The sequence below is a fragment of the Trachypithecus francoisi genome, unplaced genomic scaffold, assembly GCF_009764315.1.
Source record: "Trachypithecus francoisi isolate TF-2019V2 unplaced genomic scaffold, Tfra_2.0 Lachesis_group20, whole genome shotgun sequence".
Lineage (NCBI taxonomy): Eukaryota > Metazoa > Chordata > Mammalia > Primates > Cercopithecidae > Trachypithecus > Trachypithecus francoisi.
In genome coordinates this window covers 49,228,541-49,241,212 of record NW_022681466.1, presented here as the reverse complement: position 1 = coordinate 49,241,212, position 12,672 = coordinate 49,228,541, and the positions used below count along the sequence as shown (strand labels likewise).

Sequence of the window (12,672 nt, the reverse complement as noted above, 5' to 3'; positions counted from 1 at the left end):
AACCAAGAATAGTGCCCTGGAAGTCAATGATGTGTTTCAAGGAGTGACTTATTTAACTGAGTCAAATGCTGGTGGTTGGTTCAGTAAGAGGACCGAGACTGGGTTAATAAAGTCATTGGTGACTTGACAGAGTGATTGCTAAGAGTGGTGAGGGTGAAGTGTGATTACGGTGCTTTGAAGAGACAAAGGGAGAGGAAGCGGAGGCACTCTTAGGGAGTTGTACTATATAAAGAGCAGAGAAGTGGTGTGGAAGCTGCAAGGAGGTTAGTTGAGAAACTGTTAGTAACATTATTAATTGTCTAAGTGCCTTTATTTAGTCCTATTTTCACAGCAACCTGTGAGATAGGCCTGGCAGTTAAATCATACCAGTTTTAGGCCGGGCGCGGTGGCTCAAGCCTGTAATCCCAGCACTTTGGGAGGCCGAGACGGGCGGATCACGAGGTCAGGAGATCGAGACCATCCTGGCTAATACTAAAAAATACAAAAAACTAGCCGGGCGACGAGGCGGGCGCCTGTAGTCCCAGCTACTCAGGAGGCTGAGACATGAGAATGGTGTGAACCCAGGAGGCGGAGCTTGCAGTGAGCTGAGAGCTGGCCACTGCACTCCAGCCTGGGCGGCAGAGCAAGACTCAGTCTCAAAAAAAAAAAAAAAAAAAAAAAAAAAAAAAAATCATACCAGTTTTATAGATGATAAACCATAGGACATGATTAGTAAGTTAGGTGGTTCCCTGCAGTTTCTCATCAATGCTTGCCTCCTGTCTTTTCAACCAAGACCCTTTGACTTTGCTTGACAAGGTCCCAAGAAATCTAATTCTGGCTGTACCATAATAGATAAAACCTTTAAATTAATAAATCGTTGCCCTCAGAAATGTAGTGAAGATTAGTGTGTATGTGAATGTAATTGTTTATAGAATGCCTGTTGCGTCATCTCTTTAAGAATAGCAAAATATTCCAAAAATCCTTAGGAAACAGGGCAATTAAGTCACTTGTTGAGCCGCTTTATCCATAAACATTTTAATTGCTATATAAGGAATAGCTTTTAACAATCAGATATTAAGATAATTTCTGAGTTTGGTTTGCATGCCCCAGTTTCAAATCTTTAAGTGAGATACATTGCTAAGAAGAAAATACTTACCTTTTTGTAGTTACTTTTCTGTTCATACATGAAAATGTTTTATGAGGAAAGAAAAAAATGAGTGTTATTTGGGCGAATATATCTAAGTCGTTAGCCTAAATCAGGGCTTCTCAAACTTGAGCATGCATTAGCATTTCCAGAAAGACTTGATAGTCTAGGCAAAATACTTTGACGTCTACTTCAGCAAAATGGCTTGCTGAAGAAACCAAGACTGGGAGGGATATTGGCGAAAGTTGTCCAGATCTGAAGATTAGAAGCATTTATGTAGCAAAACAATATAGTGAGAAAAAAAATCCCAGATTTTCAGTGTGTTGCAAGAAACGTGTTGAAGTGCCTCAGGGCCGGGCATGGTGGCTCACCCCTGTAACCCCAGCACTTTAGGTGACACTGAGGCGGGTGCATCCCTTGAGTTCAGGAGTTTGAGACCAGTGTGAGGAATGTAACAAAACCCCATCGCCACAGAAAATACAAAAATTAACCAGGCATGGCGGTGCACACACCTGTAGTCCCAGTTACTTGGGAAGCTCAGGGGGAGGATGGCTTGAGCTTGAGAGGCAGAGGTTGCAGTGAGCTGAGATAATGCCACTGTACTCCTGCCTGGGCAGCAGAGTGAGACCCTGTCTTAAAAAAAAAAGTAAAATGCCTCACGTAACTCATTAGTTGCAAGTGATACTGATTGTAAATGTAACTTTTCTAGTTTGTAACCAGAGGCTTGTCTCAAGATCTATACTTAGAAAATTTGCTATTGTAATTATTATTATTATTATTTTTGAGACAGAATCTCGCTCTCTTGCCCGGGCTACAGTGCCATGGCTCACTGCAGCCTCTGCCTCCCGTGTTCAAGCGATTCTCCTGCCTCAGCCTCCTGAGTAGCTGGAATTACAGGTGCATGCCACCATGCCAGGCTAATTTTTGTATTTTTAGTAGAGACAGGATTTCACCATGTTGGTCAGGCTGATCTCAGACTCCTGACCTCGTGATCCGCCTGCCTTGGCCTCCCAAAGTGCTGGGATTACAGGCGTGAGCCACCGCGCCTGGCTTTTTATTTTTTTATTTTTATTTTTGGAGACAGTCTCGTTTCAGCCCAGGCTGGAGTGTTAACTGCAACCTCTGCCTCCCGTGTTCAAGTTACTCTCGTGCCTCAGCCTGTCCAGTGGCTGGGATTACTGGTGTGCACCACCATACCCAGCTTTTTTTAATTTTTATTTTTGAGGGACTCTTCCCTCTGTCGTGTAGACTGGATTGCAGTGTTGCGATCTCTGCTCACTTCAAGCGATTCTCCCTCCTCAGCCTCCTGAATAGCTGGTATTACAGGCACCCCCCACCACGCCCGGCTAATTTTTGTATTTTTGGTAGGAACAGGGTTTTGCCATGTTGGCCAGGCTGGTCTCAAACTCCTGACTCAGGTGAACCACCTGTCTCGGCCTTCCCAGTGCTGGGATTACAGGTGTGAGCCACCTCACCTGGCTATATTGTAATTCTAATATGAGACTCTTTCCTAATCTTTACTTAATTCACATGTGAAACATCCCTGATTTGGATAGGACTACTAGTTACTGCTAATAATTGAAGTAATCAAGATTATATGATAAACTTGAAAGAATGTTTATTGAATGTTTACTGTGTGTTAGACGTCTGGCCAAGTGTTTTTTATATACAGTATTTAATCCTAAAAACAGCTCTAGAAGTTAGCTACTATATAGATGAAGTAAACTGAGGCTTAGAGGTCCACTGACCTGCTTGATATCAGTCACAGAGCTAGTGAATGGCAAAACTGGGAATTGACCCTACATGGCCTCACCATAGAACATTTATTCTTTTTTTTTCTTTTTTTTTTTTTTTTTTTGAGACGGAGTCTTGCTCTGTCGCCCAGGCTGGAGTGCAGTGGCCGGATCTCAGCTCACTGCCAGCTCCGCCTCCTGGGTTCACGCCATTCTCCTGCCTCAGCCTCCCGAGTAGCTGTGACTACAGGCGCCCGCCACCTCGCCTGGCTAGTTTTTTGTATTTTTTAGTAGAGACGGGGTTTCACCGTGTTCGCCAGGATGGTCTCGATCTCCTGACCTCGTGATCCACCCGTCTCGGCCTCCCAAAGTGCTGGGATTACAAGCTTGAGCCACCGCGCCCGGCAGAACATTTATTCTTTAACATTATACTAAGTAGTCTTTGATTAATTCGTAATTATTCTTAAAAAAGACTTTTATCTAATGGAAATTGTTGTTGTTAGGTACATAAAGAAACAATAGATGCCGTACCGAATGCAATACCTGGAAGAACAGACATAGAATTGGAAATATATGGTATGGAAGGTATTCCAGAAAAAGACATGGATGAAAGACGACGACTTCTTGAGCAGAAAACACAAGGTAAATATTGGGATAATTTTTTTTTTTTTTTGAGACAGAGGCTTACTCTGTCCAGCCAAGGCTGGAGTACAGTGGTGTGATCTCGGCTCTCTGCATCTTCTGCCTCCAGGGTTTAAGTGATTCTTTTTTTTTTTTTTTTTTTTTTTGATGTGGAGTCTTGCTCTGTTGCCAGGCTGTAGTGCAGTGGCATGATCTCGGCTCACTGCACTGCAACCTGTGCCTCCCAGGTTCAGGTGATACTCTTACCTCGGCCTCCTGAGTTGCTGGGACTACAGGCATGCACCACCTCGCCTGGCTAATTTTTGTGGTTTTAGTAGACACAGGGTTTTACCATGTTGGCCAGGCTGGTCTTGAACTCCAGGCCTTAAGTGGTGATCTGCCCGCTTTGGCCTCCCAAAGTGCTGGGATTACAGGCACAAGCCACTGTGCCCAGCCTTAAGTGATTATTGTGCCTCAGCCACCTGAGTAGCTGGGATTACAGGTTTATGCCACCACACCCAACTGATCTTTGTTTGTTTTTGTTTTTGAGACAGAGTCTCTGTTACCCAGGTTGGAGTGCAGTGGTATGATCTCGGCTCACCACAACCTCCGCTTCTCAGGTTCAAGCGATTCTCCTGCCCCAGCCTCTGGAGTAACTGGCATTAGAAGTGCGCACCACCACACCTGGCTAATTTTTGTATTTTCAGTAGAGAGGGGTTTCACCATGTTGGTCAGGCTGTTCTCAAACTCCTGATCTCGTGATCTGCTCCTTACCTAGTGATCCACCCGCCTCGGCCTCCCAAAGTGCTGGGATTACAAGTGTGAGCCACCTCGCCCGGCTTGTATTTTTTTTTTTTTTTTTTAATTAACTAATTATTTTGAGACAGAGTCTAGCTGTTGGCTAGGCTGGAGTGCAGTGACATGATTTCAGTTCACTGCAACCTCAGCTTCACAGGCTGAAGTGATTCTCGTGCCTCAGCTGCTCAGCTGGGATTTCAGGCGTGTACCACTATTCCCAGCTTTTTTTTTTTTTCCCGGTGTTTTCAGTAGAGACAGTGTTTCACCATGTTGCCTAGGCTGTTCTCAAACTCCTGGCCTCAAGTGATCCCCCCGCCTCAGCCTCCCAAAGTGCTGGAATTACAGAACTGAGTCACCACACCTGGCCTAGTATTTTTTATATTTTTTAGTAGAAAGGGAGTTTCACCATGTTGGTCAGATTGGTCTCAAACTCCTGACCTCAAGCAATCTACCTGCCAAGGCCTCCCAAAGTGCTGGGATTACAGGTGTGAGCCACCATCTCTCTCCTCTTGTGATAATATTCTTTTTTCAGCCTCACTGAAGCCCAGAGTTACTATTTTCAATTATAAATGTAATGGTAGGTTAGTTGCAGTGGCTCACACCTGTAATCCCAGCACTATGGGCAGGCAGTGCAGGAAGATTGCTTGAGCCCAGAAATTGGGAGACCAACCTAGGTAATAGAAAGTGACACGCTGTCTTTACAAAAAAAATATAAAAATTAGCTGGGCGTGGTGGCACATGCCTATAGTCTCAGCTGAGGTGGGAGTATGTCTTGAGCCCGGGGGTTGAGGCTTCAGTGAGCTGTGAATTCTCCACTGCAGCCTGGGTAACAGAGTGAGATCCTATCTAGATAGATAAATTGATTGGTCACTCGATAGATAAGATAGATAAAATTGAGTGGTAGATCTATATTTGGAATTTAAAATTTGAGCTCTGTTTTTGAAGACATGTACTTGATTGGTATATATGCAGTACCTTTTGGATCATTCCATTTTCTTGTATTATTATTCATAATTGAATTCCAAATAGAATTAACAAGTGTTAAGGCATATGAAAATGAAGGACCCCCTATAATTTCAGTGCTTTAGGTGGCTTGAGGCAGTAGGATCAATTGAGGCCAAAAGTTCGAGACCTCATCTTTACCAAAAATAATAATAATAATAATTTTTTTAAAAGGCCCGGTGTTGTGGCATGTGCCTGCAGTCCCAGCTACTTGGGAGACTGAGGCGGGAGCATCACTTCAGCCCAGGAGTTTGAGAGTGCAGTGAGCTGCAATCATGCCATTGCTTTCCAGCCTGCATCACAGAGCAAGACCCTACTAAAAATTTAAAAGAAAAAATACTGATTTAGGATAATCATTTTACTTTTTATGGGACAGGGAAAGAACGTTAACCTTGTTTAATATAGGGTGAAAACACATTTGAAGAACATAGAGCAATATTGAATTTTGGGGGAAGAAAAATCTCATGAACTAATTTTACCAATATAAGTATTTTTAAATATTGAATGTTGTAAGTAAACTTTCTTAGTTTTTACTCTATGGAAATAATTAAGATTTTTTTGTAACAGAAAGTCAAAAAAAGAAGCAACAAGATGATTCTGATGAATATGATGATGATGACTCCGCAGCCTCAACTTCATTTCAGCCACAGCCTGTTCAACCTCAACAAGGTTATATTCCCCCAATGGCACAGCCAGGACTGCCACCAGTACCAGGAGCACCAGGAATGCCTCCAGGTAGCACATAGGATTGCTTAAAATCTAACATTTTTAGGGCATTATTTATATTGTATCGAAATATTATTTTCTTCCCCCTAACTCTTTAATATTTGTTATTATTTTGATTGAAATTCTTGCTTGTAGGCATACCTCCATTAATGCCAGGTGTTCCTCCTCTGATGCCAGGAATGCCACCAGTTATGCCAGGCATGCCACCTGGGTAAGAAAATTTTTTAAATTATCTTGTAGGCTTGTGCCTAGTAATGATCTTTTTCAATTTGGATGTTATATGAATGAAATGTTAGTTTCCATTTTTTGCTTTAGAAGAAGGTATGGGCTCTATAAATCTTGTCTAATAAAGGGATCAACCAATAAATTTAAGGAGTGTAAATTTGCCTCTGAATAATAGATTTTTGGGTTTTAGGATATATGTAAGCAACCATCTACTTCAATTGCATTTACTGTGATTAAAGTAGTTGGTTATTTATAGATTTGCGTTTCTGAGATTCAGAACTATCTGTGACACTTTGTAGTTGTGACAAGAAGCAGACTCTGTAAATGATTTATTTGTCAAAGCATCAAAACTAAAATGAGTATGAGGTGCTTGTGCCCGTCACTTTTACTTAAATATTGTTGGATGTGAGAGGTATACAATACACTTTCCCACTGTATTTTGAAAATCACAGTTAGATTTTGATTTTGTCATACATTTTCACAGATTGCATCATCAGAGAAAATACACCCAGTCATTTTGCGGTGAAAACATGTAAGCATCTCATTCATAATGTAATTCAGGAGGTATAATCATACTGTCATTTTTTTATGTGTGTGTTTAATGGTATCTATTCAGTTGACTTCAGAAATTTTCTAACCTTCCTCACTAAAACTTGAAAGCTAATTAACACAGGTCTCTTAAAGAAGGAAAATAAAACATCTTTTAGGAAATAGTAATAGACCCATATAAACATACTTCAAACGTGCAGTGATTTTCTCCAAACTATTAAAAGTAATGGGACCTGATAATAAGGGTTAGTATTTAAGAAAGACTATATTCTGTGAAATTATGTGCTTTATTATTATAGGATGTAATGCAGTTTTCTAATCAATCAATAGAAGTTAATCTTCTGATAAAAATTTTAAATCAAGAACTGAATTTACCCACAAAAAATTTAAAAATTTTAAAGAAAATTGACCAATTTGTCGTTTTTTAAGTGAATTGGACACTTATATTTGAAGGTGAGCTCTTTTAGGGGAAAAAAATGAGTGAGTTGTGTTTTTAAGTCATGGTTTAGTGTTAGGTAGTTATTGTAAATACTAGGCCATCTGATTTTACTTGTTGAGTATCTTTAATTTTGGTGGTAGTATTTCCTTCCTCTAAAAATATATGTGTGTGTGTGTGTATGTATTTGAGACAGGGTGTCTTACTCTGTCGCCCAGGCTACAGAGCAGTGGTGCAATCACAGCTTACTGCAACCTTGACTTCCTGGGCTCAAGTGATCCTCCCACCTCAGCCCCCTGAGTATCTGGGACTACAGGCACACAGTACTGCACCCAGCTAATGTTTAAAATTTTTAGTTTTTAAAAAAAGATATGATCTCACTTTTTGTCTAGCCTGGGTTCAAGCAGTCCTTGAGCATTGGCCTCTCAAAAGTTCTGGGATTGCAGGTGTGAGCTGCTGCACCTAGCCAAATAAAAAATCTCATTTCAAAGGGTACATTCATTCAACCTTTCCCTTTTCAAAATCTGACACAACTCTAAAATAGAGATTTCTTCTTTTTATTTAATACTTTGTGTGGATATTTTACAAGTGGAAAAAGTGGTAATTTTGCTTTCCATTACACGTATTTTAGATGAGGTCTCTTATACATATTGAGAGTATATTTGTTCTCAATGACTTTAAATGTTTTGTCAACATTTTTTTTTCTTTTATTGGTAAACCAAAGAGTTTGCTGGGTTTTAGACAATTTATTTTGATAGGATTGTTACAGTGTGTTGTGTGTTCTTTCGACTTGATTCATATCAATATTAGAGGTCAAATTCAAGTCTATCTAGTGTTGTTTCAGGCTTTAGCCAGAATATTTTTTAATGGTTTATGCTGTTCATTAACTTACTGTTTCTTGAAATTTGCTTTCTAATAGAATGATGCCAATGGGTGGAATGATGCCACCTGGACCAGGAATACCACCTCTGATGCCTGGAATGCCACCAGGTATGATATGTTAGACAATTTCCTTTTAATATGATATAGGCTTTAATTCTAAGTTTTTTTAGACATCTGTGGGCATTGGTATAATGAAATTTAAACATTTTCGTAAGTTGCAAGTTCCTGTGAGAAGTGTTATATGGGCCCTATTTACAAAAATGTATTTTAGTGGGTATCTGAAGACCATGGCCCTTTCTTGAAGTTTGAAATAGATGATAGGTTTCAAAGCAGCCAAAGTGAGTCATGGCCTATGTGCTGAAACTCATATACTTAAGAGCACTTGTATTTGTTAGGAATGCTTTAGACAAGTAATAGAGAAATCCAACAAACTGGTTTTTTTTTTTTGAGACGGAATCTCACTCTCACCCAGGCTGGAGCATGCTCTTGGTTCACTGAAACCTCTGCTTCCAGGGTTCAGGTGATTCTCTTGCTCAGCTTCCCGAGTAGCTGGGAGTACAGGCACCCACTACCACACCTGGCTCATTTTTGTATTTTAGTAGAGACAGGGTTTTGCCATGTTGGCCAGGCTGGTCTCAAACTCCTGACCTTGGGTTATCCACCTGCCTTGGCCTCCCAAAGTGCTGGGATTACAGGTGTGAGCCACTGCGCCCGGCTGCAACAAACTGTATTAAACAGTGTAGGCATTTATTGTCTCAGTCAACAAAAAAGTGGTAGATCCAGTGGTTCAGTGATACTTACTAACCCATGCTTTTTTGACTTTGCTAGTCTTAGCTTTTTTTCCTCAGAAATGTCATTTGGTTATAAGACAGCTCAGACAAGAAGGGGTGTCAGTAGTAGTGCACTCTCCATTTTCTTTTTTTCCTTTTTTTTTTTTTTGAGACAGAGTGTTGGTCTGATACCTGGGCTGATGTGCCGTGGCACGATCATAGCTCACTGCAACCGTATAGCCTCCCAAAATGCTGAGATTACAGGTGTGAGTGAGCTGCAGCACCTGACCTCCTTTTTCTTCTATTTGGAAGCAAAATAACTTTCCCAGAAGCGCCTTAGCTCCTTACATATTATGCTGTGAGGGAATCTGGGAAATTAAGTATATAGAATTTGGCCTATAAAGCAGGAAATACAGCACAAGGAAAGGGAGGGATTCAGTTGGCCAACAAGGTACGCCACACGAAGCTGTTTCTTTCTTCTTTTCTTTCTTTCTTTCTTTTTTTTTTTTTTTTTTTTGAGATGGAATCTTGCTCTGTCACCCAGGCTGGAGAGCAGTGGTGTGATCTCGGCTCAATACAACATTCGCCTCCTGGTTCAAGCGATTCTCTCCTGCCTCAGCCTCCTGAGTAGCTGGGATTACAGGCGTGTGCCACCACGCCCGGCAAATTTTTGTATTTTTAATAGAGATGGGGTTTCACTGTGTTGGTCAAGCTGGTCTCGAACTCCTGACCTCTTGATCCACCTGCCTCAGCCTCCCAAAGTGCTGGAATTATAGGCGTGACCCATCGCGCCCGGCCCTAGCCTGGTTTTTATGTTGGTGTGTTTGCAATCCGTAGCATATTTAGAGTACTGAAGATAATTGATGTAAAGGGACACAGGAAACATAAAGCATCAACAAAATACGAATAATTGCCTAGCGGCTCCATATACATTATGTTGTGATACATATTTAGGTATTTAAAAGAATACAGAATAATTGATGTTCATTTGATAGTGTGAAGTCATTAAAAGTTTTGTCATGTTAAGGAAGTTTAAAGAATGTAGTAGTGATGTGTTTAACTTTGGAAAAGTTTTTATTGTTCATGATATTTGATTCATCAGAGTTTTTATTGTAATTTGCACTAGAGTTCAGGGACCATTTAAATATCTGTCTTGTAGATGATTGAAATAATTGTTCTATATATTGCAAGAAGTTTGCTAAGTCATTAGGATCAGTAAGCATAATTGCCAGATGTTTTGTGCATGCAGCAGAGTCTAGTGTTATCTTCCACTTTGTAAAATTCTGAAGCAGTCCAAAGGAAGGGAAAATTTGAGGTAAGAATATTGCATGGGGCAAATGCCTGAGTTCCTTGGATTTAATCGAGTCATTGAGCAGTTAATTGTTCATAACTTTGTAGTATAGAAGTGTTTTTTCCTACACTAAATATTTCAGTGACTCAATTTCCCCAAACATTTCTTCTCTGCAGGTATGCCCCCACCTGTTCCACGTCCTGGAATTCCTCCAATGACCCAAGCACAGGCTGTTTCAGCGCCAGGTATTCTTAATAGACCACCTGCACCAACAGCAACTGTACCTGCTCCGCAGCCTCCAGTTACTAAGCCTCTTTTCCCCAGTGCTGGGCAGGTAAGGTGAAAATCCTGTAAAGGAGTGCACTTAAAGATAAAGTACAGCTGTTTACAGAAGTCTTTGAAATTCTCGTAGGTCAATTTTTTTGTTTGTTTATAATATTTTTAATATTATTTATTAAATGTACTAAAAGGTGGCTTATCCACTTCCATGTTTACACACTGATTTCCTCTACCCATAAAAGGTTAAATGGAGCCAAAGTTAGTATGTTACGTTTTCATAGTTGTGAACCCTATTTATTCTTAGTTTTTTTTTTTTTTTAAGCTAATGAAAGTTTAATATCTGGAGTGTTTAGAAGTTTTCCTTTGCTAGCTAAACTGTGAATGGAAGGACAGCAAAGTCAAAGATGAGCATTCTTAAGATGGTAGCAAATTATTTGTCAGGCTCTGCCTCTAGTATGGAATAGTGATGAGCTACAATGCCACACTTGTGCTAAAATGGCGTAATTTAATGGCTTTTGACCTAGGCACACTTGTATTTCTTATTGGTCTTTTTTCAAAGCTTTTAAAACTTTTTTTCCGGAGCATAAGTGAAAGATGCTTCTATTCTATGTAGTGTGCACATAATGGTTAACACCTCAGATTTTTTTCCTCGTTTCATTGAGAATTAAGCAGATTCAGATTTGATTTATTCAGAATTTAGATCAGGATGTATGTTTATTCATTTTCTTTTTTAGCTTATCCCTTAGATTTTTTTTAACTTTTTTTCTGTTTGTGGGTGCTAAATTAAAAGCATTTTCTTTTAAGTGCCTTTTATTAAGCACAGTAACCTAGCTTTATGGTGGACGGGCATTTTATATATTGAGAGATGTAAAATTTGATAAAAATTTTTTTGTAGAGAATCATTGATACAGAATTGGATTGAAGTGTCAGTATTTATACATCGTTATTCTCAGTTTCAGGTATCATTCTTGAAATAATGCAAAACAGTAGTTTTAGAAAAGAAGCTAGTTAACTAGGTTTTGGTATAGAATTAAAATTTTGAGGCTCATACTTTAATTTTGTTTGTTGTAAATGCATTAACTGCCTGCCTTTTAAAATAAATGACATTTGATTGCATTAAATTTTGCATTTACAAATATGCAATCTACTAAAAAGTCTACCACATGGCTTATTTTGACCCATTTGTTTGGAGACTTTTCATTGTTTCCTTTCTTTTATGCTACAGATGGGGACACCTGTCACAAGCTCAAGTACAGCTTCATCCAATTCAGAAAGTCTGTCTGCATCTTCTAAAGCTCTGTTTCCTAGCACAGCACAAGTACGCAGGAAGTTGCAGTTTAAAATTGTTAAAATGGCTTTATAACTTAACCCTTTGGACCTTACTTAAAAAATGAATATTTTTCCAAAAATATACTGTGTTTACTTTTTTAAAGCAAAATTAATGCCGTATAAGTCAAATGGTATTTAAAAATTTTAATTCATGCTAAAAAAACTACCCCGAACTCCTGTGGTTCTAAAGGGTTAAAAGCATGTAAGCAGTAAATGCATTATAGTGGCCAATGGTTAGCCTGATGCATGATTAAGCTATTTTGATTTGTGCTATTTAATGCATCATATTTAATGTAAGAAAATTTAATACTTTGCTTTGGTTCTAAAGTTGGCCTCGTCTACATGTTTTAGATGTGTGGTATTATGAAAAGTAACACATTTGTTACTGGTAACTTGTTACTTTAAAAGATCCTGCTAAATTAACCGTTTTGTCCTTGATAATTATCCAGCCATTGTTAATTTGGAGGGGATTATATATATATAAAGAATACTACTAAAGGATGTATCTTTAATATGTCACCATTTACACTCGTTCATGTTATACTTAGTAACTGGAGTTTAAGCTCTCGTTCTGTAGTTTTTTGTTTTTTTAGCTGTTTGATAGATTAATAACTAAACTTATTAATAGAACAGTAAAAATAGAACACTTGCTATTCTATTATAAGATACTGTATTTCAGCAATCTGGAATAAATACAGAGCATTGTAAATTTAATTTTTGGTGAGGAGGTAGAAGACATCTAACAAGTTAAATATAGTCTTATTTCCATTGCTGTGTTGTGGGTGTGACTGTAACCCAGCATCTTTTGATGTTTTTATGGGTTATCTTGAATTTTGTGGAGTGTTTATCACATGTTAACTTTGTTTTAATTTCATTTAAAGTTTGGTCCTTTAATGTTGATGCCTTGT

At 39.1% G+C, this 12,672-nt stretch overlaps 1 protein-coding gene across 10 annotated transcripts in view; it reads left to right on the top strand.

Moving 5' to 3' along the window:
- Positions 1-12,672, top strand: part of ZNF207 (zinc finger protein 207) — a 33,277-nt gene that overhangs the window by 5,904 nt on the left and 14,701 nt on the right. For 7 of the 10 annotated variants that reach the window (XR_004430782.1, XR_004430781.1, XR_004430780.1 and 4 more), the window contains exons 3-9: positions 3,360-3,498; positions 5,845-6,012; positions 6,139-6,214; positions 6,713-6,760; positions 8,133-8,203; positions 10,333-10,490; positions 11,661-11,753. Coding sequence is in view for 6 of the 10 variants with exons in the window: in XM_033184234.1 (XP_033040125.1) it covers positions 3,360-3,498; positions 5,845-6,012; positions 6,139-6,214; positions 6,713-6,760; positions 8,133-8,203; positions 10,333-10,490; positions 11,661-11,753 (753 nt within the window). In the remaining 4 variants the exon portion in view is untranslated. The remainder of the gene's footprint in view (positions 1-3,359; positions 3,499-5,844; positions 6,013-6,138; positions 6,215-6,712; positions 6,761-8,132; positions 8,204-10,332; positions 10,491-11,660; positions 11,754-12,672) is intronic. The other 3 variants (XM_033184235.1, XM_033184236.1, XM_033184237.1) reach the window with 3 other exon arrangements.